This window comes from Hylobates moloch, unplaced genomic scaffold (genome assembly GCF_009828535.3).
Source record: "Hylobates moloch isolate HMO894 unplaced genomic scaffold, HMol_V3 SCAFFOLD_22, whole genome shotgun sequence".
NCBI lineage: Eukaryota > Metazoa > Chordata > Mammalia > Primates > Hylobatidae > Hylobates > Hylobates moloch.
Genome location: NW_026652297.1, coordinates 16,584,085 through 16,610,350, shown reverse-complemented (window position 1 = coordinate 16,610,350; position 26,266 = coordinate 16,584,085). Strand labels below are relative to the sequence as shown.

General features: G+C 44.0%; 1 protein-coding gene across 2 annotated transcripts in view; it reads right to left on the bottom strand.

The window, feature by feature from the left end:
• RAB6B (RAB6B, member RAS oncogene family) overlaps window positions 1-8,018 on the bottom strand; it is a 69,024-nt gene extending 61,006 nt beyond the window's left edge. The window contains exon 1 of one of the 2 annotated variants that reach the window (XM_032143450.2): window positions 7,533-8,018. In XM_032143450.2, the coding sequence (XP_031999341.1) occupies window positions 7,533-7,602 (70 nt within the window). In that variant the 5' untranslated portion in view covers window positions 7,603-8,018. The remainder of the gene's footprint in view (window positions 1-7,532) is intronic. The other variant, XM_058433605.1, reaches the window with a different exon arrangement.
• Window positions 8,019-26,266: the final 18,248 nt, after the last annotated feature.

Here is a 26,266-nt window from a genome sequence, read left to right as displayed (position 1 = left end):
AGCAGTTCATTCCACGGAAGAACAGGGTGCCTGCTGTGCAAGACCAGCTCCAGCAGCTCCCACACGGAGACCCTGCTTCCCTCCTCCTTGCTCAGGGCCCCGCAGGTTCCTCTTTAGCAAAGAGCTTGGCACAAACACTCCCCACGAGTCACGCACAGCAGACCTCGTGTCCAGAAGACCTCAGTGTTCTGTTTCCTCCGCTCCAGTCCTGGGCCAGAGCCTGCCTTTGAGGCAAGAGGTCTGACAGTCCACTGTGTTTCTCACAGTGACCTGGGTCTGAATTCTAATTCTGCCACACTCATAGTGAGTCCTTGGGCAGGGCCAGCTCTCTCTGAGCCTCTGCCTCCTGACCCACAAAACAGGGATGATCCCACATCCATCACAGGGTGGCTGGGAAGATAAAAAGTGCCCTGTGTGGAGCCTCCGGCATAGTGGATGTTCAATAAATGCCACGTGAGTGAACTCATGTGAGGAAGGATACAGGCTGCCATTCTTTTTATGCATTTCCTGGAATTAATCTTTGCTTTGAAAGCTCTATTCTGCCCTCAGGGGTGAGGTGTTATCTGCCTCCTCAGGACTTGGGCCTGTCCCTTAGGTATGTCAGCCCCTTGGGACAGGTGATGGCTGGCCCAGAGCATGTGATCTGGTCACCTGGGCTCCCTCTGGCCTTGTTACCAAGAGATCGGAATAAATAAGTTTTTCTACTAAAAATAAATCACTTTATTAAAATGCTAAATTATGTATATCAGTCAATATTTATTTTTTAAAAAGATCTTTGTTTAGGGCAAAAGTTATGAAAATAATGAAAACAACTTTGAAATCTCAAGCCCCAAGATATGGTAAAGAACATCCTAGGAGTCCTTAGGAGTTGTGAGTCTTCATCTTTTCCTTCCCTTGTTCTAGGAAACAAAGCCTGGCCTGGCATTCCAAGTTCCCAGGGGCTTCCAGTCCCCAGGCCCTGCTTGGAGCCCCCATTTCCTGGCAGCCTGTCTTTCCGCCCTAACAAAAGCTGTCCATCTCAGGGCGTGTCTGGTACTTCTCCCTGGCAACCTCCACCAGGGCTCCCCCGGCTTCTCTTCCCTGTGGTGAGAAATGGAAAGGAATGGCAGACGCAGAGAAAATGCCCAGCAGCTTTCCCAGTAGTCCACCCCAAATGTTTATGAATTCTGCTGTTCTACCTAGCCTTCTCTCACCTTCCCTGGTGGTTCTGTCCAATAATTTCCCAAAATTATCCACATTGAAACCAGACAGCCCTACACATTCAACGGCTGATGCATTCGGCAACAATGGATGACTTGGGTGGGGAGGACAGGGGAAGTCTGCAGCCTGGATGGGATACAAATGTTACCACCCTTGGGCCTGTCCCCGGCGAGTTTGCAAAGTTTGCAATGTCGGGGCAACACCTATAAAGATAAATATTCATAGACTGATTTTAGGGATAGAATAAGGAACAAAAGGACAATAAGGTTATTTTGTTTTATTTATTTATTTATTTATTTTGGGACGGAGTTTCGCTCTGTTGCCCAGGGTGGAGTGCAGTGGTGCCATCTCGGCTCACTGAAACCTCCGCCTCCCGGGTTCAAGTGATTCTCCTGCCTCAGCTTCCCAAGTAGCTGGGATTATAGGCATGCGCCACCATGCCCGGCTAATGTTTGTATTTCTTAGTAGAGACAGGATTTTGCCATGTTGGCCAGGCTGGTCTCGAACTCCTAACCTCAAGTGATCTACCCGCCTTGCCACCTCGATCTCCCAAAGTGCTGGGATTACAGGCGTGAGCCACCACGGCCAGCCTTATTTTGTTATAATTTAATGTGATTCATTATAACCTGGGGGCTGTAAATGATAATGATAATCAGATCATGCAAAAGACAGTAATTATTACATCTACGCAGCCAGAACATATTCTAAGTTTCTTTTTTCTTTGCTGGCAAGTTCTCTTGCTATGCATCATCAGATTAAAGGTGCCACCTTCCTCTTATACCAAGTACAGGTTAATTCTCATCCTGGTGTCTCTCTCACACACATCTCTTTAAACAAATAAAAAAGCAAAGGTTCTGGGTCTGTACCTAACCTCCACAAAGGTGCCCCTTCTTATGCCAGCCACTGAGGAAAGGAGAAAAATTGGGAGGAGAGAAATCAAGAGAAGGAAGCTAAGGCTCAGGGCAACAGGGTGATTTCTTCCCGATCTCAAAGTGAGCTCTGGCAAGCTGAGGTCTGGTGTGTCCCTTTCCACCTCTGGTGGCCTGGTTGTTCTCATGTATTTCTTCAGAGACTAGGAATGAGGAACTGCTCCCAAGAACTTCAGGTTTTTTGAGATGAATTGTGAGTTGGGCACGACCAAGGTTAAATGATCCAGCTGGGCGCCATGGCTCACACCCATAATCCCAGCACTCTGGGAGGCTGAGGTGGGCAGATCACTTGAGGTCAGAAGTTTGAGACCAGCCTGGCCAACATGGTGAAACCCTATCTCTACTAAAAATACAAAAATTAGCCAGGCGTGTTGGTGTGGGCCTGTAGTCCCAGTTACTCGGGAGGCTGAGGCGCAAGAATCGCTTGAACCCGGGAGGCGGAGGTTGCAGTAAGCCAAGATTGTACCACTGTACTCCAGCCTGGGAGACAGAGGAAGACTCCATCTCAAAAAAAAAAAAAAAAAGAAAGAAAGAAAGAAAAAAGTTAAATGATTCAATCCTTCAGAAAAGATTCTTAGATACTGCTGGTAAAAAAATCTGGCTTGAAAAAGCAGCAGGTGTCGGGAATTTGAATTAGGAATCCTATTTCAAAGCCACCTCAGCTTCCTTCACTTTTAATCTACTGATGGGCCATCAGCAAATCTCACACAGCAAGGATAATCTCATGATTTTCAAATCAAGATACTTAATAAGCACAAACCACCTGCAGGTGGGGAGGGGTGAAATGATGACTAAGACATAGTCCTCAGAAGATGCTTAAAATTCAATTACGGTTTTTGTACCTGAAAAAGTTAACATTTTAAAATCCTTAGCTAACAGAGACAACAGAAGACAGGTAATGGGGAAGCATATGATTGTATTTAAGAAATGTTCAGAGAAAACCAAAGCTATGCCACGGTGTGTGGTCAGGTGGGCTAATAGCCCAGGGGAGCAGGAGTCGAAGTAAGCACCTAAGAGTAGGTAAGTCTGGAAATTGGTGGGAGGAGCAAACTTGCTAGGTGGGGCTGCTGGCACATCTACAAGGCCGACGAAGGGCTCCCTGCAGGAGGGCAGGTGTTCCATGGTGTGGCTAGTGGGAGGGCAGGGGTCAGGATGGGACAGGATGGGTCAGGCTGTGGGCAGAGGAGTAAGCCTTCCAGGCAGTGGGGGCCACTGGGTGATCATTAACCCTTAACCACAGAGGAATGGGCTGAAAGTGCAGGGACAGCCCCAACTCAGTACCACCAAGCCAGATACCTGAGAGTCACCCTTGTCCTCCTGAACCTCCACCTCATATACTTTCTACAGGGCAGAGCAGAAGAACAGGCAAGGCCCTCTGGGTAGGGTGGGCTCGTTCCAAGACCTACTTTCTACACACAGCCCAAAGACGAAGTAGTAGTAGCCTACTGCCTATAGAAGCATCCCTTGCTAGCCTACGGAAGCTGCCTCTGACACCAGCCCCCAGAGGCGGGTCAGGCGTCCCCTGCTCTAGGCCCCAGTAGCAGCTGTTCTTCTCTCATCATGGCTCTCACAGACCTTTACTGTAATTATATCCACAAATGTCTGTGCTCCCAGTGGACTATAAGTTCCAGGAGGGCAAGAATATGCTCAAAGAATAAATAAATAAACAGATAATGGAGGGAGGACAGGAGAGAGAAGGAGCGGGAGGGAAGGATACATGAACAAATGACTAAACAACTGAACAACAAAAAGGCAGCTGCCGCAGGGTCACTTCATTGCACAGCTCCAAGGAATGCTGTTCACATTATGCTCAACATGGACAGCACCTCCAGCAGCACAATACCAGGGGCAGGGCAGGCGGGTGGCTGGTCGGAGCGAGAAACTGGCCTGTGCTGGCCTCAGCTAGGAAAGCAGACAGAGCTTTTGCGTCTCCATCCAGTCTTCCTGCTTTCGCTGGAAGAGTCTTGGGGAAGGGGAGGTCAGAAGAAGACAGTGCACAGCAGACACATCCCTGACCCTCCCTTCCCACCACACACACTGAGGTGTGCCAAGTGAGGCCTAAAAGCCGACAGAATGCCATTAGAGCTTAGGGGGAAGACATGGGTCCCACAGGCCCACTCTCCCCTCCTCAAACACCCGCTCCTGCTTGTCTTCTCGGATGCCATCAAATGCCCCAGTCGGGACTGGTATATGTCGCCCCCCCATGTCTCCCACCACTGCCATCAGCATAGGGGCATACCCAGTAGGCCCAGAAAGCCATCTGGCACCAGTGGGACTCCACAGCCTCCCTGCCACAAGGAAATCTCTCACCCTGGGTCCACAGCACCCTCCCCACAATCCCAGCCTGTGCCAGCCTGACACTGTCAGCCAGCCTGTATTCCACAGGCCAGGGGGACAGCTGCCAGGAGGGGGGCTCTTTCACTGGCTTGAGGTATTTCCTCCAGAGTGGCTTCTCAAGGGCCTCCCATTCAAACCAGTTCCCTGGTATCTTCAAAGACCTGATGTCCACCTGGGATTATCTGGCCCAGGGTGTGCTCCACACCCTGGTCCATGCACGCCACTCTTCTTGGGAATCCATTGCCCTTGCCCACCAGCCTAGAGAAATGCCACCATTATGCTAGGCACAGGAAATAAGATAAAGCCACATCCCTCCAGCTCCTTCCCCTGGCCCATCTCCAGGGCACTCGGCTCATATCGGCAAGCCCATGCTGCTCTGAAAGACTCTGCTGAGCTCAGCTGGCCCAAGTCCCCCATGTACAGAAGGTAAAGGACCTCCGAGGTCATATAAAAAGAGCGAGCCAGGGCCAGCGTGAGGGCCAGCCCTCAGGAGGCTCTCTCCACTGCACAGGCTGCAGAGAATGCTGGCACAAATGACCAACAGATGCAAAACTGTGCAGGCAAGGTAGAAGAAGCGGCTGTGGAGGTGACTCCCCATCCCATAAGGCTTAGAGATACACATACATGTCCCCTACCTAACTCAAAAGCTCTGTAAAACCTAAAACAACCCACTAACGATGCAACACAATGGAAACAGGCTTTTCAGGGGCTTGGGACTCCCTGACAGAAGGCACCAGGGTGGCCAGTAGCCCATCTCACTGATAGCAGTGACTCTCTAATGACCATGTTCCAAGGGCCCACAACCCTGCTCCTTACCAACTACTCAGCATTCCTACCAGTCACAAGCCCCAGCTATAAGCCTGGCTGGACAGAAGCAACCCTTACTCCCTCTTGGGGAGGCTCCCCAGTTGTTGGCTTCCCCAATTCAAGGTCATCTTACTTCACAATGACACGCTAGTGAAAAATACTGGACTGGAAACGAGAGATGGGGCTCCAGCCCAGAAGCATTAGCAACTCACATGGGACTCTGGGACTCTGGGCAAGGCCTCCCTGTTCCCTGGGGCTCAGACTTCCCATTTGAACATATGGGAGAGGTGGTGGGTTCATTTCTTAGGCTTCAGCTCTCATTTCTGTGATTTTGGGAGCAAAGGGGGTCTGTGGAGCCCAGCAGGGGCCTCCGTTCATCAGGGATTCTGAAGGAGCCCAGATGTTCCCTCAAACTCACCAGAGACACTTTCTTCACCAAACTCCAGTCCTTTCTGAAGCTTGTGCAGACTTAGAATAAACAAATGTTTGCTGAGAACTTACCAGGGTCCAGGCACTTTGAGAGGCACTCAAGAAACATGAAGAGAATTGTCTTCAAGCAACCATTTTTCAGAGACAGAAAGTGAGTCACAGAGAGGCCTCAAATTTTACTAAAGACAACACAGCTAAGAATTCAACCCCCAGGCTGCCTGATCCCTGCAGGTTATCTCCCAGGGCTCCAGGCCCGGTGAGACTAGCACTGGGATGTGAATACCACCCAAATCCCTTCCAGACACAGGTTAAGGTCAGCTCTATGAAACTGGGATCTATTAAAAACAGGCAATCAGAATCCAGGGCAAACGCTGGCTGGCTGAGTGGATCTTCTTCTGAAATGCCCAGCCTGTTCCCCAAACCCATCTCCATACTGGGCCTGGACACTACCTTCTAACGTCCTTCTCTGAACCATCCATCTTAGGCAATGAGTATCAGCAGACAGGAGCCAGCCACGTGACCTCCATAACCCTCATTTACACACAGCACAGTAGCACTATTGCTGGGCCCACCCAGTCCTCCCACAGCTGCCTTTCTTTTGGCCCCCCTTGTCAGAGAGGCACCAACCCAGGTGAACAGGATTGGTCTGCAGAGGCAGAGCTGGGGTCCTGCCCGGCAAGGACAGCCTTCTCCCACAGCAGAGCTGAACAGAGCTCAGTTTGTCTCCCTGCAGCCCCATGCGAGAGGCCTCTGGAGGGATGCTCTGAAAGCCACTCCTTCCTACAGGTGGCAGAGGGGTCCCTGCCCTTCAATCTGGGCTTCCCGCCTCTAGGGACCAACCTGGTTTTCAGAGACGTTTTCCTGGGAGGGAGCCGGGCAGCGGAGAAGCAGTCTCCCCCTCCCCCAGCTCTGGCCGACTGCCAGGGTGACCTCCCCTCCCCCAAGAAGGGCGGTGAGCTGGGAGGTGGGGGTGGGAAGAATCCACCGATGCTCTCAAGAGGAGTACTGGGAAGCAAGGCAGGGCGTGTCGCCTGGGCCTTTCTCTGCCCAGAGCCAGACTTCACAGCCTCTTGGTGTGAGGTGCTCCTGTATCATTCCCCAAATCGCCTCGAGTAATTGCCCAGATCCCTGAGCAGCAAGGAGACTAACAAGCGCCGAAGAAGGGCAGCGGGTCTAGAACCTTCTGTGCCCAGTCGGACGTGAGCCAGGGAAGGTAGGCGCCCCGTTCCCCCATGGCCTGCACTTGCTCTTTCGAGCAGAGACAGGTGTCAGTCTTTTCTCCCCCGGTGGCGGCTGTTTGTCCCAGGCCCTGGACGTGCCCTTTCGCATGGTTCCCAGCAGGTTCCGCAGGGAACACCCCTCCAGTGCAGCGGAGTGGGGCCCGGCCAGACCCCAGCTTCGCTTCGTTCTCCAGGGTGGGAGCCCGTCGCTCTCCCCACCCCCGCCAACACCCAGCCACCTGCGCGGTCGCCCGCAGCCGGTGCCGCAGTGTGAGCTAGCCGGCGAGCCCGGGTCCTTTACGCCCTGGCCCGCGCCGCGGAGCCAGCCGCCGCCTTCCGGGCCCCCTGCGGCGCCGCACCTGCACCCACACCCCGGGCCCCCCACCCAGAGCCCACCCTCACCTCCACCCCGGGCGCCAGCGCCTTCTCCGTCCTCACCCTTGGCCCCTCCCCAGCCCGACCCCGCCCCGACCTCCCCAACCCTGTCCCTCTCCTCTACCCTCGCACGGAGGGGCCTTTCCGAGCCGGGGCCGGGGGTCCCAAGGGGGTGGGCGATTGGGCGGCGGGGGTCGACTCGGCGACAAGCCAAGAGATTAAGCCGGGTACTTACCGCTCTGCTCCCCCAAGAACACCAACTTGAATTTTCTCAGTGGATTCCCAAAATCTCCCCCTGCGGACATGGTGCTGGCAGCTGGGGCCGGGAGAGGAGGAGGAGGAAAAAGCGAAGGAGCAGGGAGGGGAGAGGAGGAGGGCGAGGGGAGGCGGCCGGCGGTGCGGGAGCCGGAGGGGGAAGGGCTGGCTGCGCGCGTCCCTGACTCCCCAGCTGCGTCCCGGCCCCGGCCTGCGGCTGCGTGTCCGGCTGCGGAGGAGGAGGAGGAGAGGGAGGAGGAGGCGGAGGAAGGTTGGGGCTGGGCTGCTGCGGGCTGCACTGGCTGCGGTGCGAGGGGCGCGCTCTTTACGCCCGAGGCGCGGCGCTGGGAGAGAGGCGCGGGCGGAGCGGGGCGCGAGGGACGGCACGCGGGGCGGAGGAGCGCTCTCCAGAGCCGCGCCAGTCGGCCCCCTCCCGCCTGCCTCCTCCGCCGGCGCCTGCGCTCTGCGCGCTCCCCAGCCTCTGATGTCATGCGGGGCCCGTGGCGCTGCGGGGCTGGGGGGCGTGCGCCCGCCCACCCGAGCCCGCACGCGGGCAGGAGAAAACCTACTCGCCGTACCCCTGAGAGCACCCCAGGGGGGACCGTCTCTCGCTGCCCCGCTGCGTCTGTCTTCCCCACTCTACCCCTCTTTTGAATCCAGAAAATGACAGAAATTGTCAGGGGACATTTGTTTCTGGTCTTTTAAACCTAGATGCCAGTCCCTTCCTCCACCTCGCGAGACACCGATGCACAGCGCAGTCGTCCGACAGGGCGGAAGGGAACGAAGGTGGGGGAGAGCCAGGGTGTGGCGAGGCGCGTCAGGGCAGGCAGACCTAGGGAAACCTGGCGTACTTGGCGCAAATGGGGCTCGACTCTTGCCCCCTGTGGCTTCTAGCCCGCCCTCCCCTCTCAAGGCCTAGACCCTTTATTTGGGCGGCCTCTTGTGGAGTCTGTGGGTGCCCCCGCAGACCTGGCCAGCGAGAGAGGTGCTGCCAATATAGGGCGCGCCTACCTCAAACCAGCTGTTCATTTGGATCATTTGATGTTAAATCCTAACCTGCCCCATGGGAGAGAAGGAACGGTGACACTCTGAATGCCAGTGCCACTATCTCCAGGACAGTGCCCTGCGTTTCTTGATCCCGGGGTCGCCAGGCTGACAATGCCACTCCCCACCCTGGCGATTAGGTGTATCTGGACAATGAGCTATCTGAGGACATGTGGGCGACCTCTCCTTGGCCTCTACTCGCCTGGTCCATCGAGGCACACAGACCAAGTTGTGAGTGGGTGAGAGCAAAGAGCAGACGCCAAGTGCTAGAAACACTCCCAGGACAGCCCAAGCCTAAGGCATGCTGGTTAATTGAGGTTTTACAAAGCTGTCCCTTACTGTTCTGCCACAGCGCGGTCTTGTTCATTTATGGCTGTTCAGTGAGCATTTATTTGAGATAATAACCTGCATGTCGGTGAACACGATGGTGTGTGCACGCATGTGTTATACAAAGAGAAAGAGGAGTGAGACACAACCTTCACCTCCAGATTTCTCGTGGACACTTGTTACCCCCTTTTTGACTTAAGGGGCTTGCTTGGGCAAGCCTGTCTGTCTCCGTGGTGTGCTCACCTCGAATCCCTTTCCTATTTCTTGTTAAAAACCTGACCACAAGTTCCATAAAAGCAGTAGTTGAAGCTCCACCACTGCATCCCAAGGACAAAGCTCAGAGTTTAAGAAATAGTTGTTGAATGTTTGAATGAACATCCAGAACTCAAATCAAAATAACTGTCCTATTGTCATAATCACCTTTAGTTTGGAACCCCAGGGATTGTAAGTCATCACCTAGAGTATCTGCCCCATTGTGGCTGGCACCAGGCTCAGGGTAACCCTCCAGACACTCACCCACTTCTCTGGGGCTCCTGCTCTCTTAGGAGACCATATCCAGCTTGGGGCTGAAGAAAGCTCTAGAAGGAGAGGAGACTCCCAAGTCACAGTCCTTCCCGTCTCTATAAGTGATCCCTCCAAAGAAGGGCCAGGGAGCTACTGGCCAAGGTACCCAGCCATGCAACACTCCTCCAACCTGCACCTTCTCCTAACATCTAGTGCTATCTCCCTGTACCCTCTCATCCTGACCTGAGGAGATAATCGGTGGCAAGACAAAACAGCTGAGATGTGCCAGAAAAGGCACCATCTTTTGAGTAAGCCTAGGCAAGTCTTGTACCTCCTTTGATCATCTGGTCCTGCACATGTAAGGTGGTATGGCAGTAGGGGAGGGAGGGCTGGGGCAGGGCCCCTCTGGGCACCTCTAAGCCTCCAAGTCATCCCATATGCTTACCAGGTCCAGCTGGGCTGACTATGGTCCAGCTTACTTTGGGGGACTCTGTCATAATTCTTCCAGTTCAAATGACAAAAACCCGGCTCCGACTACTGGGCTCAAGTAGCTGGAGCAGATACTGGCATTGCTCTCAGAATGCAGTCATCATGCTGTGGAAATGAGAGCCTTAGAGACTGCAAGTTTGCTCTGCTCCAAGTCTCTCTCCTCCAACTATCATTGCTTATCTCCCTTGATTTTGGGTCTTGTCCTTAACCTGCCCTAAAGCAGACAGACTTTCTCCAGGTGGAAAATGTGGCCACTGAACATCAGCTTGGCAACCTCACCAGAAAGAGTTTCTTCCATATAATAGCATCTGTGTGTTCCATTTAAAAAAATTCTTTAAATCTTCCTATTTAGTATCTGCTGTGTATATGTAAGTTACAAAGAAAACCTATCACTCTGAGTGCCCATTTACCCTCTACGCAGCTGGAGGGCTCAAATATTACAGTACTTTTCAGGCCCCCGGGTGTTTTCTTCTCCTTCCTCCCTCCCCAACTTGGAAATCCAGAATCTTGGCTTTTCTTTGAGTTTTATCACATTGGATGTGTCCTTCACAATACTTTGTTTTGTTTTGCATCTTTTGAATCTTATATAAGGTATCAAACTGTGTTTTCTGTCGTGACTTGCATGTTTCTTAACACAAAAGTATTCTCAACAATACTTTTCTGAGATCCATTTGTTAATTCATGTAGCAGCAGTTCTTTCATTTTCACTGCTGGTTAGTATTCTACTTATGCCCCAATTTTTAAATGATTTTCAGTAAAATGTGTCATTTAAAATTTTTATTTTATTTTATTTTATTATTGTTGTTATTATTTTTGAGATGGAGTCTCGGTCTGTCACCAGGCTGGAGTGTAGTGGCGCCATCACAGCTCACTGCAACCTCTCCGCCTCCCGGGTTCAAGCAATTCACCTGCCTCAGCCTCCCGAGTAGCTGGTACTATAGCCACGCACCACCATGTCCAGCCAATTTTTTTATTTTTAGTAGAGCCGAGGTTTCACCATGTTGACCAGAATGGTCTCAATCTCTTAACCTCGTGATCCACCCGCATCAGCCTCCCAAAGTGCTGGGATTACAGGTGTGAGCCACCATGCCTGGCCTTTTTTTTATTATTATTTTAAATAATTTTATACTCACATAGAGGTTATAAAAAACAGTACAAGGAGTTTCTATGTATCCTGCACCAAGCTACCCCAGTGATAACATCTTACATAAACACATTGATTAGTAAAACCAGGAAATTAACATTGGAAAATGCACTCAGTTTTGTTTCTGCTATTAACAAACAATGCTGCCATCAACATTCTTTACATGTCTCTTGATGCCCCTGTGAAGTTTTTCTAAGATATGTGTCAGTTGGTAAATTGTGGTATAAAAACAAGTGTGTGCTTAATTTTGTGCCAAACTATTTTTCAAAGGTATTTGTTAGATCATATAGCACTATAGCATCATCTATATTTTTCATTTTCTTCAAGATCTTGGTTTTCCTCAGCCCTTTGCTGTTTTTTATATATATATATATATTTAAATTAAATTTTTGAGATCATTGTAGATTCACAACAGGAAAAAAAAAAAGATCTGTATATGTTTTATCTAGTTTTCACCAAGAGTAAGATCTTGTAGAACTATATACTACAATATCATAATGTGGATACTGGCATTAAGACAGTCAAGGCACAGAACAGAAATATTCTATACCTTGACACACAAAGAGCCCTCATGTTCCCCTTTTATAGCCATGCCCACTTTCCTCCCACCCTCAACCCCTTCCTAACCTCTGGCAACCACTAATCTGTTCTTCATTTCAATAAATGTGTTATTTCAAGAATCTTATATAAGTGGCATTACACGGTATATCACCCTTTGGGTTTGTTTTTTTTCACTCCACCTGGCTGGAGCACTCAAATATTACAGTACTTTTGAGTCCCTCAGGTGTTTCTGCCCCTCCCTCTCTCCCCAGCTTGGAAATCCAGAACCATGTCTTTTCTTTGAGTTTTTATCACATTTGGATGTGTCCTGCAACAATACTTTCTTGTTTTACATCTTTTGAATTTTATATAATGTCTCAAACTGTATATTCTGTCTTATGACTTGCATTTTTCTTAGCATTATGTTCCTGAGATCCATCTGTTGATTCATATAGCAGGCAGTTCTTTCATTTTCCCTGCTGGTTACTATTCCACTGCATGTCCTATTTTTTTTTTTTCACATAATTCTATGGAGATTCACCCAGGTTATTGTTTGTAGCAATAGTTAGCTCCCTTTTACTGCTGAGTAGCATTCAATAGTATGGACGTACAGTTTGTTTAACCACTTACCTGTGGAAAGGCATCTGAATTATTTCCAGTTTGGGGCCATTACAACTAAAGCTGTTATGAACTATTATGTAGAGATTTTTGTGGGAAAGGAAGTTTTTATTTCTCCAGGATAAATGCCCAGGAGTGCACTTGCTGGGTCATATGCATGTTTGTTTTTTAAAGGAACTGCCAGACTTTTCTAGAGTGGCTCTACCACTTTCCACTCCCCGCCAGCAATGGATGAGTGATCCAGCCTCTTCCCACCCTCACCAGCATTTGCTGTTGTCAATATTTTAAGCCATTCTGAGAGGAATGTAGTAATATCTCATTGTGGGTGTTTTTAATCTACATTTCCAATGACTAATGATGTTCAACATATTTTCATGTGCTTAATTGCCATCTGTATATCCTCTTAATGAAATGTCTGTTCATGTCTTTTGTCCATTTTTAAATTAGATTGTTTTCTTTACTGTTAAGTTTTGAGAGTTCTTTATGTATTCTAGATACTAGTTCTTCGTCAGATATGTGATTTACAAATATTTTTCCCACTCTGCTGGAGTGCAGTGGCACAATCATGGCTCACTGCAACCTCAAACTACTGGGCTCAAGTGATCCTCCTGCCTCAGCCTCTTAAGTAGCTATGACCACAGAGGTGCGCCAGCACACCCAGCTAATTTTTAAATTTTGTTTTTATAAAGACAAGGTCTTGCTATGTTACCTAAGCTGGTCTTGAACTCCTGGCCTCAAGCAACCCTACCACCTCAGCCTCCCTAAGTGCTGGGATTACAGGCATGAGCCACCACTCCAAGCAATTTTACAAGGTCTCTTTCAAAGCAAAAGTTTTTGAGTTTGATGAAGTCTAATTTACTGGTATTTTCTTTTATGAATTGTGCCTTTCGGTGTCATGTCTAAGAACAGTTTACTAAGCCCTAAGTCCCAAAAATGTTTTCCTATGTTTTCTGAAAAATTTTTAAAAATAGTTTTATGTCTTCCATTTATGTTCATGGTCCATTTTGAGTTAAATTTGTATGAGGTGTAAGACTTAGGCTGGAGGGGTTTTTTTGTTGTTTGTTTTCAGTTTTTTGCCCATGGATGTCCAGTTGTTACAGCACCACTTGTTGAAAAGATTATATTTTCTCTATTGAATTGCTCTTGCACCTTTGTCAAAAATTTGTTGGTCCTCATTACTGTGGGGTGGTGGTGGAAGTCCAGCCTCCCCACATGGTCTACGCTGACATTGCAGGTGGGAGGCCTTGGTACTGCCCACTAGAGGCAAAAGTCCTGGCTCCCATCTTGACCTTCTGTGATACCCCCATCCCAGTCAAAGAGTTGGGGCACCTTGATATAGCCTGGTGATGCTACAAGTCTATATTAATCACTTAGACTTTGCTGGCTAAGTAGGTGTAGGGTGGGAACAGCATAGTTTTTTCTGTGGTGTTTGGCTGGAGTAAAACAAACCCTTCCTGGTCCTTTGACTAGAGAGATCAAGCTTTTATTGGGGCTTGATTTGGGCCTGTGCTTGTTGATGTGTCTGGGTTGCCACCATCTTCAGCTCCAAGACCCAGATATATATGAAGCAAAAAGAAAACCCAAAAAGCTCATCACTGTTTCATTCCTTGGGTCCCAGGGTCTCTAACTGGTTCTGCCTTCTTTTCTCCACCTTTCAGAGTTTTCTTATGTTTGTTTTATTCACAGTATCCAGAGTACTCAGTTATATTTAATAGGAGGAATAGGGAAGAGTATCCCTACTTCATCTTTCCACACACACATTTTAATATACACTTATATTTAAACATAACATACAGGCATAAAAGTCAACAAATCACAAGTGTACAGCTTAATGAATTTCAATAGAATGAATGAACATGTCCTGGTAACCACCGCTCAGGTCAAGAAAAAGAATGTTACCAATACCCCAGAAATCTCCATCATACCCCTCCCAGTCATTACACTGCATTTTCCACAAAGGAAATAACTCTTCAGATACATCAGCATAGATTGGTTTTGCCCATATTTGAATTTTAGATGAGTTGAGTCAAACAATATGTGCTCTTTGGAATCTCTTTCATTCAGTATTGGGTTTGTAAGATTCAGCCATAGTATTGCATGTAGCCAAAGTAAATTCATTTTCACTGCTGCATAGTGTTTTATTGTATGAATACATCGTGGTTTATTTGTCTATTCTACTGTGGAAAAATATTTAGGTTGTTACCAGTGTTTGGTTATTACAAATTTTGCTGTTATGAAAATCTTGTACATGTTTTTGGTGAGCATATGTACATGTTTCTTCTGGGTACACCTAAGTGTGGGGTTGTTGAAGCAAGTATTTTTTCAGATTTAGTAGGTATTTCCAGCTTTCCAAAGTGGTCATATAAAGCATTAGTTGTATGTAAGAGTTCCAGTGTTTCATATCCTTGCCAACACTTGCTATTTTATCAGTCTTTTAATTTTAGATATTTTGGTAGATTTGTAGTGATATCTCACAGTAGTCTTAATCTGCATATCTCTGACAACTAGTAGTGTTGAGCACCTTATTTTATGTTTATTATCCATTTAGATATTCTCATAAGGAAGTGTTTGTTCAAGTATTTTCCCATTTTTCTATTGGGTTTTCTAGTCTTTTCTTATTGCCATGCAGAGTACATTATGTTTTCTGGTATTTTTAATAATATGTATGACAAGAATCTTTTTAAAATCTGGATTGCCTTTTTACTTTCTTAATGATATCTTTTGATGAACAGATCCTTTTTTAAATGTAGTCAAATGGATTGTTTCCTTTATTGTTAGGACTTTTTGTGTCCTGTTTAAAAAACTTTTGCCCACTCCAAGATCATGCAAATATTTTACTTCGTTTAGTAGAAGTTACGTTGTATTACCTTTCATATTCAGGTTACAGAACACCTGAAATTGATCCACTTTTTACCATAAGGATATCTACTTGATGCAGCAACATTTGTCAGCTTTTTATCATCCTTTTCCGCAAAAGGTACTGCAGTTGTGCCTTTTTCATAAACCAAGTGACTGTGAGTGGTCTGTTTCTGGACTTCTTTTCTGTTAAGTCTGTTTCACTTTCATTGGGCCAACACCACACTCTCTAAATTACTATAGCTATGTTGTAAGTAGAGTAAATTAATCTTCAAAAATTGTCTTGTTTCTTTTTTATATTTTCCAAATATATTTGTGAAGCAGAGTCTCAATTTCCAAAGACACACACATACACACATACTACAAACTCCTCTGAGAGGGTTTTGATTGAAATTTCATGGAATCTATAGATCAGATTGGGGAAAGTTGACATCTTTACGACATTGAGTGTCTCAACCCATGAACACAGTATTTGCTTCCACTTATTTATATCTTTAATTTGCCCCAGTGATGTTTTATAATTTTATGTAGAGGCCTTATCATGGATTGATCTTACTGATCTTATCCAGTAACATGTTAAATTCACTTATTTATTGTAGTAGTAGTAGATTCCTTTTGGATTTTCTATGTATACAATCATGTCATATGATCAGTTTTTAAAATTTTAGTCATTCTAATAGATGTATAGTGGTATCTCATTGTGATTTTAAATTACATTTTCCCAATGAGTAATGGTATTAAGCATCTTTTCATGTATTTATTAGCCATCTATATATCTTATTTGATTGTAGTTACAGTTTAAAAACTTTGCCAATTCATTTTTAGTTATTTGCTTTCTTATTGTTCGGTTTTGAAATTTTTTTTTTTTTTTTTTTTTTTCTGAGACAGGGTCTCGCTTTGTCGCCCAGGCTGGAGCACAGTGGTGCAGTCTGGGCTCACTGCAGCCTTCGCCTCCCAGGCTCAAGTGATCCCCCCACCTCAACCTCCCAACTAGCTGGGACTATAGGTGCATGCCACCACACCCAGGTAATTTTTATATTTTTTGTAGAGATGACATCTCGCTATGTTGCCCAGGCTGGTCTCAAACTCCTGGGCTCCAGCCATCCACCCACCTCAGCCTCCCAAAGGGCTGGGATTATAAGCATGAGCCACTCACTGAGCCCAGCTGAGAATTCTTTAATATATTCTGCTCACAAATCCTTTTGGGGAAGTGTTATGGTTTCATCAGTTTTCTGGAACAGTGTGTAGAATTGGCATTACTGTTTTAAAAAATTTGGTAGGATTAACCAAGGAAGCCATTTCGTTCTTCTCTTTGTGGGAAGGTTTTTTAAATATGTTAAATTTCTTCAATAGATATTAGACTCTTTAGGTTATCTATTATTTTCTTAAGGTAGTCTTGGCAGCTTATGTCTATCAAGGGATTTCTCTATTTAAGATGTATAATTTATTGATGTATAGCTGTTCAAATATTACCTTATTATCCTTTTAATATGTATAGAACCTGTAGTGATATCACTTCTCTTCTTCCAGATACTGGTAATTTGTGTATTTTTTCTTTTTTTCTCTCAGTATTCTGTCTAGAAGTTTATTGGTTTTACTGATTATCTCAAAGAATAAACTTCTGGTTTTATTGATTTTCTCTATTATTTTCTCTTTTATTGATTTCTGTTCCTGTTTTTATTATTTCCTTTATTCTCTTTACTCTGGGTCTAATTTGTTCTTCTTTTTCTACATTCTTATAGTGGAGGCTGGTTTATTGATTTAAAACTTCCTTCTTTTCTAATATGCATATTTATTGCCCTAAATTACGTTCCAAGTATTAGCTGCATCCCACCAGTTTTAATATGTTGTATTTTCATTTTAATTCAGTTCACAATCTTTTCTAATTTTCATTTTGATTTATTCTTCTATCTATGGTGGTTATTTTTTTAGAACAGTGTTATTTATTTTACAAGTATTTGGAGATGTTTAAGAAATAGTTTGTTATTACTTCTGATTTTATTTCATTGTGATCAGACACCAAAGTTTGCGATTTATATCCCTTAAATTTATTCAGGCTTGCTTTATGTCCCTGAATATGGTCCATCTTGGTAAATATTCTGTGTATATTTGAATAGACTGTGTATTCTGTTGTTGTTAGGTGAAATGTTATACAAATATAAATTAGATCAAGTTGGCTGATTGTATTGTTTAAGTCTTGTATGTTCTCACTGATTTTCTACTTCTATTACTTACTGAGAGAGGGATTTGGAAATCACCAGTTATCATTGTGGACTTGTCTATTTCTCCTTGCCGTTCTATCAATTTGGCTTCATGTGCTTGAAACTTTGGTATTAGCTGCATAAAGGTGTAGAACTTTTATGCTCTCTTGATAAATTTGATGCAGGGCAGGAGAGCCCAAAAGGGGAGCTTAGCCCGTGAGGGTTCTTGGCTTTGCCCAGGAAAGAATTCAAGGGCAAGCCAGAGGTAGAAGAAAACAGCTTTATTGAACAGGCAGTGATACAGCTCCAGTGGTGTTAGAGCTCCATGACTGGTCCTGCAGAACAGGGCTGTCCCAAAGGCAGAGCAGCAGCTCAGGGCAGTTTTGCAGTCATATTTATACCCATTCCTAATTGGATGTAGATTAAGGGGTGGTTTATGCAGGGAAGGGGTAGTAACTTTTGAATCATTGGGTGCCATGGAAAGGGGTGATAACTCCCGGGTGTTGCCATGGCAACAGTAAATTGACATGGCACACTGGTGGGTGAGTCTGATTGAAAGCTGCTTTCACCAGGGATATGTTTTAGCTAGTCCTCAATCTGGTCCAGTGTCGAGCCCTCTGAAGTTGAGTCCCACTTCCTACCTAAAATTGACCCCTATATCCTTATAAAATGACCCTTCTTATCTCTGGTAATGTTATTTCCTTAAATTTCATTTTGATGTAAATACAGTCACTACAGTTAACTTTTTCTAGTTTTAGTATAGTATATTTTCCAATCTTTCCCTTTTTAAGCTATTTATATAATTTTTCTGAAAGCGTGTTTCTTGCAGGCGGTATATATTAATATTTGGGTCTTGCTTTTTTTTGTCTAAACTGACAATATCTGCCTTCAATTAGAATGGTTAGAAAATTTACATTTAATGTGATTATTGATAGTATTGGCTTTAATTAAATTTATCAGTTGCTATTTTTTTCCCATTTGTCTAATCTGTTCTTTGTTCCTTTCTTCCTCAATTTCTACATTCTATTGGATTGAACATTTTTTTATGATTGTGTTTTATCTCCTTTGTTGGCTTGTTAGCTATAACACTTTGTGGTGTTATTTTGGGGGTTACAATAGGGTTTATGTATGCACCTTTGATTTAGCATAGCCTACCTTCATATACTATCATACCACTTTACCTATAGTACGAGATCCTTACAACAGTATACATTAGGTTCATGAGAGAAATGTAGACAAATGTAAAGGTATAATATTAAATCGTAACTGCATCCAATTACTGTAGTACGTACTGTACTACTGTAATAATTTCATAGCTACCTCTGTTGCCATTGCAGTGATTTCAAGTGTTGTATTTGCCTAAAATACCATGTGATGCTAATCATATAATCATATAAATATACTAATAATATTGTCAGTTTATGGCCTAAAAGATTAAATTGAATTTGTGATCAGAATATTTTCAATATTTTACATTTATCAAAAAATAATTTCAACTAGATATGCATAAAATTAGTTTTGGCCAGGTGCGGTGGCTCAAGCCTGTAATCCCAGCACTTTGGGAGGCCGAGGTGGGTGGATCACAAAGTCAGGAGATCGAGACCATTCTGGCTAACACGGTGAAACCCCCCGTCTCTACTAAAAATACCAAAAATTAGCCGGGCATGGTGGTGGGCGCCTGTAGTCCCAGTTACTCGGGAGGCTGAGGCAGGAGAATGGCTTGAATCTGGGAGGCGGAGCTTGCAGTGAGGCGAGATCATGCCACTGCACTCCAGCCTGGGCGACAGAGTGAGATTCCGTCTCAAAAAAAAAAAAAAAAAAATTAGTTTCTAACAATGGAAGATGCTGCAGCAATGTTAAGTAAATAATCTATACTTACTTAAAGTTTAAAACTAGAGACTGATATTTCAAGATTTTTTTAAACAAATGTTAGTCAGATATTCAATAATCAGAGATGAAAATGTCAGTGGCGTTTAAGTTTTCTTACTGGTATTACATTGCATGTGAATCATCTTAATTTGAAATGTCAAGGAAAGAATAAAGCTTACTTATGACCTACCTAGTTAGGTTCAAGAATTTATTTTTTCTTTTTTTTTTTAATTTTTTTTTTTTTTGAGGCAGAGTCTCACTCTGTTGCCGAGGCTGGAATGCAGTGGCGCCATCTCAGCACACTGCAACCTCCACCTCCCAGGTTCAAGCGATTCTCCTGCCTCAGCCTCCCAAATAGCTGGGTTTACAGGCATGTGCCACCATGCCCTGCTAATTTTCAAGAATTTATTTTGAAAGTGCAACCTTTCATAATATGTACAAATAACAATAGCGATTTGACACATTTTTCTAAAATGAATCAATATGTACAAGATTTTAATTGTAATTGCTACCATTATGTAAACTGACTGCAAAGTCTGTAAGAAAAGTTTGAAGAACACTTTTTAATGTTGATAAATTTGGAATTGCCTTTTAATTTATATAATACTCCTTTGATATGATTTAATAATACTGAGTTGACATAGGTTATTGAATTTTCTTAATTTAGATCTAATTTTGAAACCAATATGCTTTTGCTTTAGAGTCAAATGAATTCTTCTGAAAAAGATGAACTGGTTTTGTCAGTATGAATGCAAATATTAAAAGAAAAGTATAATATTGAAGGAAAATATTTTAGTACTGAATTCAGTTATTAAAACACTTTAATGTATATTTGAAACAATTTAAATATGTGAATCTACTCTTATCTATAAATTCTATGAAAATATTGCATCCAAATTGAAATGTGCTATAAATGTAAAACCACACACTGGACTTCTAAGACTTCATATGAAAAAACTGTAAAATACCTCTTTAGTAATTTCTTATATATTTGTTACATATTGAAAAAATAATAATTTAGTTTTATTGGGTTAAATGAAATATATTATTAAAATTAATTTCACCTGCTTCTTTTACTCCTTCTTTTTTTTTTTTTTTTTTTTTTGAGACGGAGTCTCGCTCTGTCGCCCAGGCTGGAGTGCAGTGGCGCCATCTTGGCTCACTGCAAGTTCTGCCTCCCCGGTTCATGCCATTCTCCTGCCTCAGCCTCCTGGTAGCTGGGACTACGGGCACCTGCCACCATGCCCAGCTAATTTTTTGTGTTTTTAGTACAGACAGGGTTTCACCATGTTAGCCAGGATGGTCTCGATCTCCTAACCTTGTGATCCGCCTGCCTTGGCCTCCCAAAGTGCTGGGATTACTGGTGTGAGCCACCACACCCGGCCCTTTTACTCTTTCTAATGTGACTACTAAAAAGTGTAAAATTACATACATGGTTCACATTATGCCATTCTGTAGAGTCAAGATTCATTTAGGTTTACTTATATAGTTACCAATTTGTTGTTCTACCTTCTTTCCTGCATCTCCAGCTTTCTTCTGGGACCAATTTCATTTTGCCTAATAAGGTCTTTAAATGTTACTGTGGAGTTGTCAGTGGTGAATTTTCTCAGTTAAAAAAAAATCTTTATTTTACCTTTATTTTTGAAAGATATTGCTGGGCATAAAATTTAAAGTTGTAGTTATTTTCTTTCAATGCTTTGTAAATATTTCATTGTTTTCTGACTTTAATTGTTTTTGTTGAGAAGTCAGCCTTTAGTCTAACTGTTGCTCCTTTAAGGGGGAATCTGTCTTTTATTCTCTGGCTGCTATAAGATTTTTCTCTTTACCTTGGTTTTGGAAATTTGATGTGCCTGGGTATGTTTTTCTTTCAGTTTCCCTGGTTAGAGTTCTTAGAGCTTCTTGAATACATGGCTTGATATTTTTCATCAGTGTTGGAAAATTCTCAGATGTTCAGATGTTATCTTTCTTTTTTTTTTTTTTTTGGAGACGGAGTCTCACTCTGTTGCCCAGGCTGGAGTGCCGTGGTGTGATCTTGGCTCACTGCAACCTCTGCCTCCCATGTTCAAGCGATTCTCCTGCCTCAGCCTCCCCATGAACTGGGATTACAGGCGCCTGCCACCACGCCCAACTAATTGTTGTATTTTTAGTAGAGATGGGGTTTCACCATGTTGGACAGGCTGGTCTTGAACTCCTAACCTCAGGTGATCCACCCGCCTTGGCTTCCCAAAGCGCTGGGATTACAGGCATGAGTCACCATGTCCAGCTGTCAGACATTATCTTTTAAACTATTTCTTCCTCACCACTCTCTCCCGTCTCTCTTTCTGGGACTACAATTACAGATATGTTAGACCTTACTGTATCCCATATATCTCTTATTTTCCATTCTTTTGTGATTTTATGCTCCGTTATGAATATTTTCTTCTGATTAACCTTCCAATTTACTAATTTTTTTCTTTAGCTATGTTTAATCTTTTAAAAATTCATCCAATAAGCTCCTAATTATTATAAGGTCTAGTATGTCTGTATATTTGTTTTTAAGTCTACTATATTCTCTTAAAAATATACCCTTTTTAATGGTTTTCTTTTATCTCAAAAATTTTCCAACTTATTTTTTTAATCTCATTAAATTTAGCAAGCATTATTTTAAAGTGTGTATCCAGTACCTTGACTATCTTGAATCCTTACCGGTTTGTTTCCTTTGTGGGTTGGTTTGGGGTTTTTGTTTTGGGGGTGTTTTTTCTTCCTTTTCATTTATGTTGTCTTGTTTCCTCAAGTGTCTGATTATTTTTATTATCTGAGGAACATTGTATTTGAAAAATTGTTTGTATAGAAATAACTTGAGGTCTAGGAAGATGTTTTCCTTCTCTAGGGAGGATTTACATTTGTTTATGCCAGGCACCAGGGAATCCTAGCAAACTGGTATTGCTTTAATCCAATTCCAGAGACTGAGCTGATTTGAGGCTGAAATCTCTGTGAGAACTGGTCTGTTGCAGTCCAATCTTATTACTATGCTGCAATTATTTGGGTTCTCATCCCAACGCTAGGCTATTTCCCTTGATGAGTCCTAGACTCTGACTTTTTACCCCACTCCTTTGAGACTGTCTAAAACACTGATCAGGCTCTCCACTAACTCCTCCAGAATTAATAAATGCTCCCGAGGTAGAAGGAGTGTAAATGTTGAGCTCACCTTTTTGGATTCCTTTTTAATTTTTTTGAAGCTACAGGCCCACTAGTTCTTTACTACCTTGTTATCTCTCTAGTATCTTCAAGTATATATTTTTAAAAACTGTTCCTAGTTTTTCTTGATATCCTGAATGAATGACCTATTCTTTTCAAAAAAAGCACAGGGTTCTTTTTTATGCCTTCTTGTTCCTTCTTCATTTTACTAATATTCTCTTTACATCCTTGAAGGCATTTCTAATATTTATTGTGCTTATTTTCCACTGTCGGCCTGTGATAAACATTTTATTCAGTTTGTTGTATAGCTTTTATAGCTCCTCAGGTGTCTACTGATTTTGGCTTGTGAAATTGTGTTTCCCTGGTGATTATGAGATTCTCAGTCTGATCATGGATAAGGGATATGACTAAAGTCTGCCCCTCCTGGTGAATATGAAGAGAGGAGTGGGGATGAGCCCCAGGATGGAGAGCCTCAGGTATTGCAGAGCTGCTGCTCCACATTCCTTTTGTTTTCATTTCACAGGGAAATTTCTTTAGTTAGGGATTCCTCTTTAAATTTTTTGAAAAATGCAGCACCGAGAGGAGACAGAAATCTCTGGAATGGTCAGCCACCATACATGATGATATGGTTTGGCTCTGTGTCCCTACCCAAATCTCATCATGTAGCTCCCATAATTCCCACATGTTATGGGAGGGACCTGGTGGGAGATGATTGAATCATGGGGGCGGGTCTTTCCCCTGCTGTTCTCATGATAAGGAATGGGTCTCATGAGATCTGATGATTTTAAAAATGGGAGTTACCCTGCACAAGCCCTGTCTTTGCTTGCTGCCATCCACGTAGGATGTGACTTGCCTGCCTCCCCCGCCATGTGGAACTGTAAGTCCAATAGGCCTCTTTCTTTTGTAAATTGCCCATTCTCGGGTATGTCTTTATCAGCAGCGTGAAAACAGACTAACACACATCAGAAGGTCATCCACTGTCCTTGAGATGCTCATCCGCCATCCTTGGAGGTTTAGAGGAGAATAGGATGGAAGAGTCAATGTCCTATGACACTTGGTCAGCTTGCATTTGCTTTTCTCAGAATCTCAATCCAGCATGGCTCTGATATTACCGAGGAATTCCTGAGCGACATGAATTCTTGCTGCTGATTTCTTTCAGAGGCCACTAGTGACCTTCCCTGGAAAATAAGGGAGAGAGGAATGAGCAGAATGTAAAATCTCTACACTATCCTTTCTTCCTACCTCTCAGACTGTTAATTTTTCACATTAGTTCATCCCAGCTTTAGTCTCTCCAAGGGTTAGTCAGTTTTAATATTAGTTCCTCCATCTTACTTCCATAATTTCTTTATCATTGAATTTTTGGGAGACAACCAGAAGACAAGGTTAGTTCACTATCTTGTGAGGCACTCTCCTCTTTCTCCTAGTTTCCTTTGGCTCTTCAACTCCTCATTCTTCTTATTCCTAGTCTCCTCTTCTTCCTCGTCTCCTTTCTTTTTTTTCAACTCTAGGTTTGATTACAGGTTCCCTAGCCCTACTTTGCAAATTAATCTGCAAGAGAGTTTTTAAAGTTTATGTTTATTTCTATATACTTTCCTCTTGATTTGTTTTGACTCATATTTTTCATAAATAGCCTTGATTCAGTCACTGTGGCTCTGTGATCCCCTCATCTGAGTGAGAAACTGAGCTTTTTTCACCTCCAGTTGTTACCGAGGTCCACTTAAGTGGTGCTTCCAGGCTGCTTAGCCTACAGAGAGGGTGGGGAGAGAAGATTTAAAACTATATGCAGGCTGGGCACTGTGGCTCATGCCTGTAATCCCAGCACTTTGGGAGGCTGAAGTGGGTGGATCTCTTGAGCCCAGGAGTTGGAGACCAGCCTGGGCAACATGGCAAAACCCCCTATCTACAAAAAATACAAAAATTACTCAGGCATAGTGGTGTGTGCCTGTAGTCCCAGCTATTTGGGAGGCTGAATCTGGAGGATCTCTTGAGCCCAGAAAGTCAAGGCTGCTGTGAGCAGTGATTGGGCCACTGCACTCCAGCCTGGGTGGCAAGTGAGACCCTGTCCCAAACAAACAAACAAAACTGTATGCAACTTGGCAAGTCACATTCAGTGCTGGCTAGATGGCCAGAGAGCTTCGTAGTGGGTGGATTAATGGAAGGTTGTGCCCCCAACAAAATCAAGAGACCAATGTGGAGGAGGTCTACATGAGTCCAAATATGGGCAATGTTTCTGCTTCATAGTGTGAGGTCATAATCTCTGCTGATTACTCTTCAATGAAGAGGGAATTTGTTCCTGTAAGATTAGAAAATCCAGTTATTGGAGAGATTGTTACAGAGGGCCCACTGTTTAATAGGATACCGTAAGATCCACACTCTGTTGCAAGAAGTTTTATTTAGGTAAGAGACAATTAGGATGTGAGTTCACAGACCTGCTTGTCATGCTTATGAGATGCTGTGGTCTTCTCTTGATAACTGGAAAATGGAATGAGATCAGAAGAGACATAGATGGAAACCATTCCCTATTCTATGAAAGATCTGGGTTTCAGAGTTATCAGATAATTTGATGAACTGGTTGGATGAATATGATGAATTAATAGAAAGGATAGATGATGGATCAGAGATGGAATGGAGTGATCTGTGAATGGGTGAGTTGACGGGTGGGTAGATGAATAGATGAATGTCTGGATCAGTGGATGTATCTATGTATGCATGTATAAATGGTGGATGGAGTAAATTAATGCAGATAAATGGATAGATAGGTAGATAGAAGGATGATCGATGGATTGATAGATGCCATACTGAAATGTCTGGATAGATGAATGGCTACATGTAAATATATGTAAGTTTGCATGATATGTGTGAATGGAGTAATGAAGTAGGTCGCTGGATGTTTGATGGATAGATGGATGTAACAGATGGATAGCTACAGAACTAGACAGGTGGAAATGATGGATAATGAGCAATTGCATAACTGAGTGGTGGCAGTGGATAATGGGATAGATGATAACAGAATGAGCTCTGAAATTAGACCTGTATTTGCATCCTGACTTTGGATATCAGCTGTGTGACATTGGGTAAGATCTTTTAATTTCCCTAAGCCTAGGAAAAAAATTTAAATATTCAAGAAAATAGCCATAACTCACAGTGAAAACTCTAAAGGGAAAATATTGTTTAAAATAAGTACTTGTCAGAATAAAAACATCGAAGAATAAATATCATTAGCTGAGAGTGGTTCAGGGCTTATTTGAAATTAAATTTTTGTAAATAAAAATTTTAAAAGTGGAGAGCTGTGTTCTATTGTCTAGTGGTAAGACTTGGAAACATCTAACTATGAAGTAATATTAATACAGTCTGGGCGCGGTGGCTTACGCCTGTAATCCCAGCACTCTGGGAGTCCGAGGCAGTCGGATCTCTTGAGGTCAGGAGTTTGAGAGCAGCCTGGACAATATGGTGAAACCCCATCTCTACTAAAAATACAAAAATTAGCTGGGCTTGCTGGCTCATGCCTGTAATCCCAGCTACTTGGGAGGCTGAGGCAGGAGAATCACTCCAACCTAGGAGACAGAGGCAGAGGTTGCAATGAGCCAAGATCGCGCCATTGCACTCCAGCCTGGGCAACAGAGTGAGACTTCGTATGAAAAAAAAAAGAAGAGGCCGGGCGCAGTGGCTCACGCTTGTAATGCCAGCACTTTGGGAGGCCGAGGTGGGCGGATCACGAGGTCAGGAGACCGAGACCACGGTGAAACCCGGTCTCTACTAAAAATACAAAAAAATTAGCCGGGTGTGGTGGCGGGCGCCTGTAGTCCCAGCTACTCGGAGAGGCTGAGGCAGGAGAATGGCGTGAACCTGGGAGGCGGAGCTTGCAGTGAGCCGAGATTGCGCCACTGCACTCCAGCTTGGGCGACAGAGCGAGACTCTGTCTCAAAAAAAAAAAAAAAAAAAAGA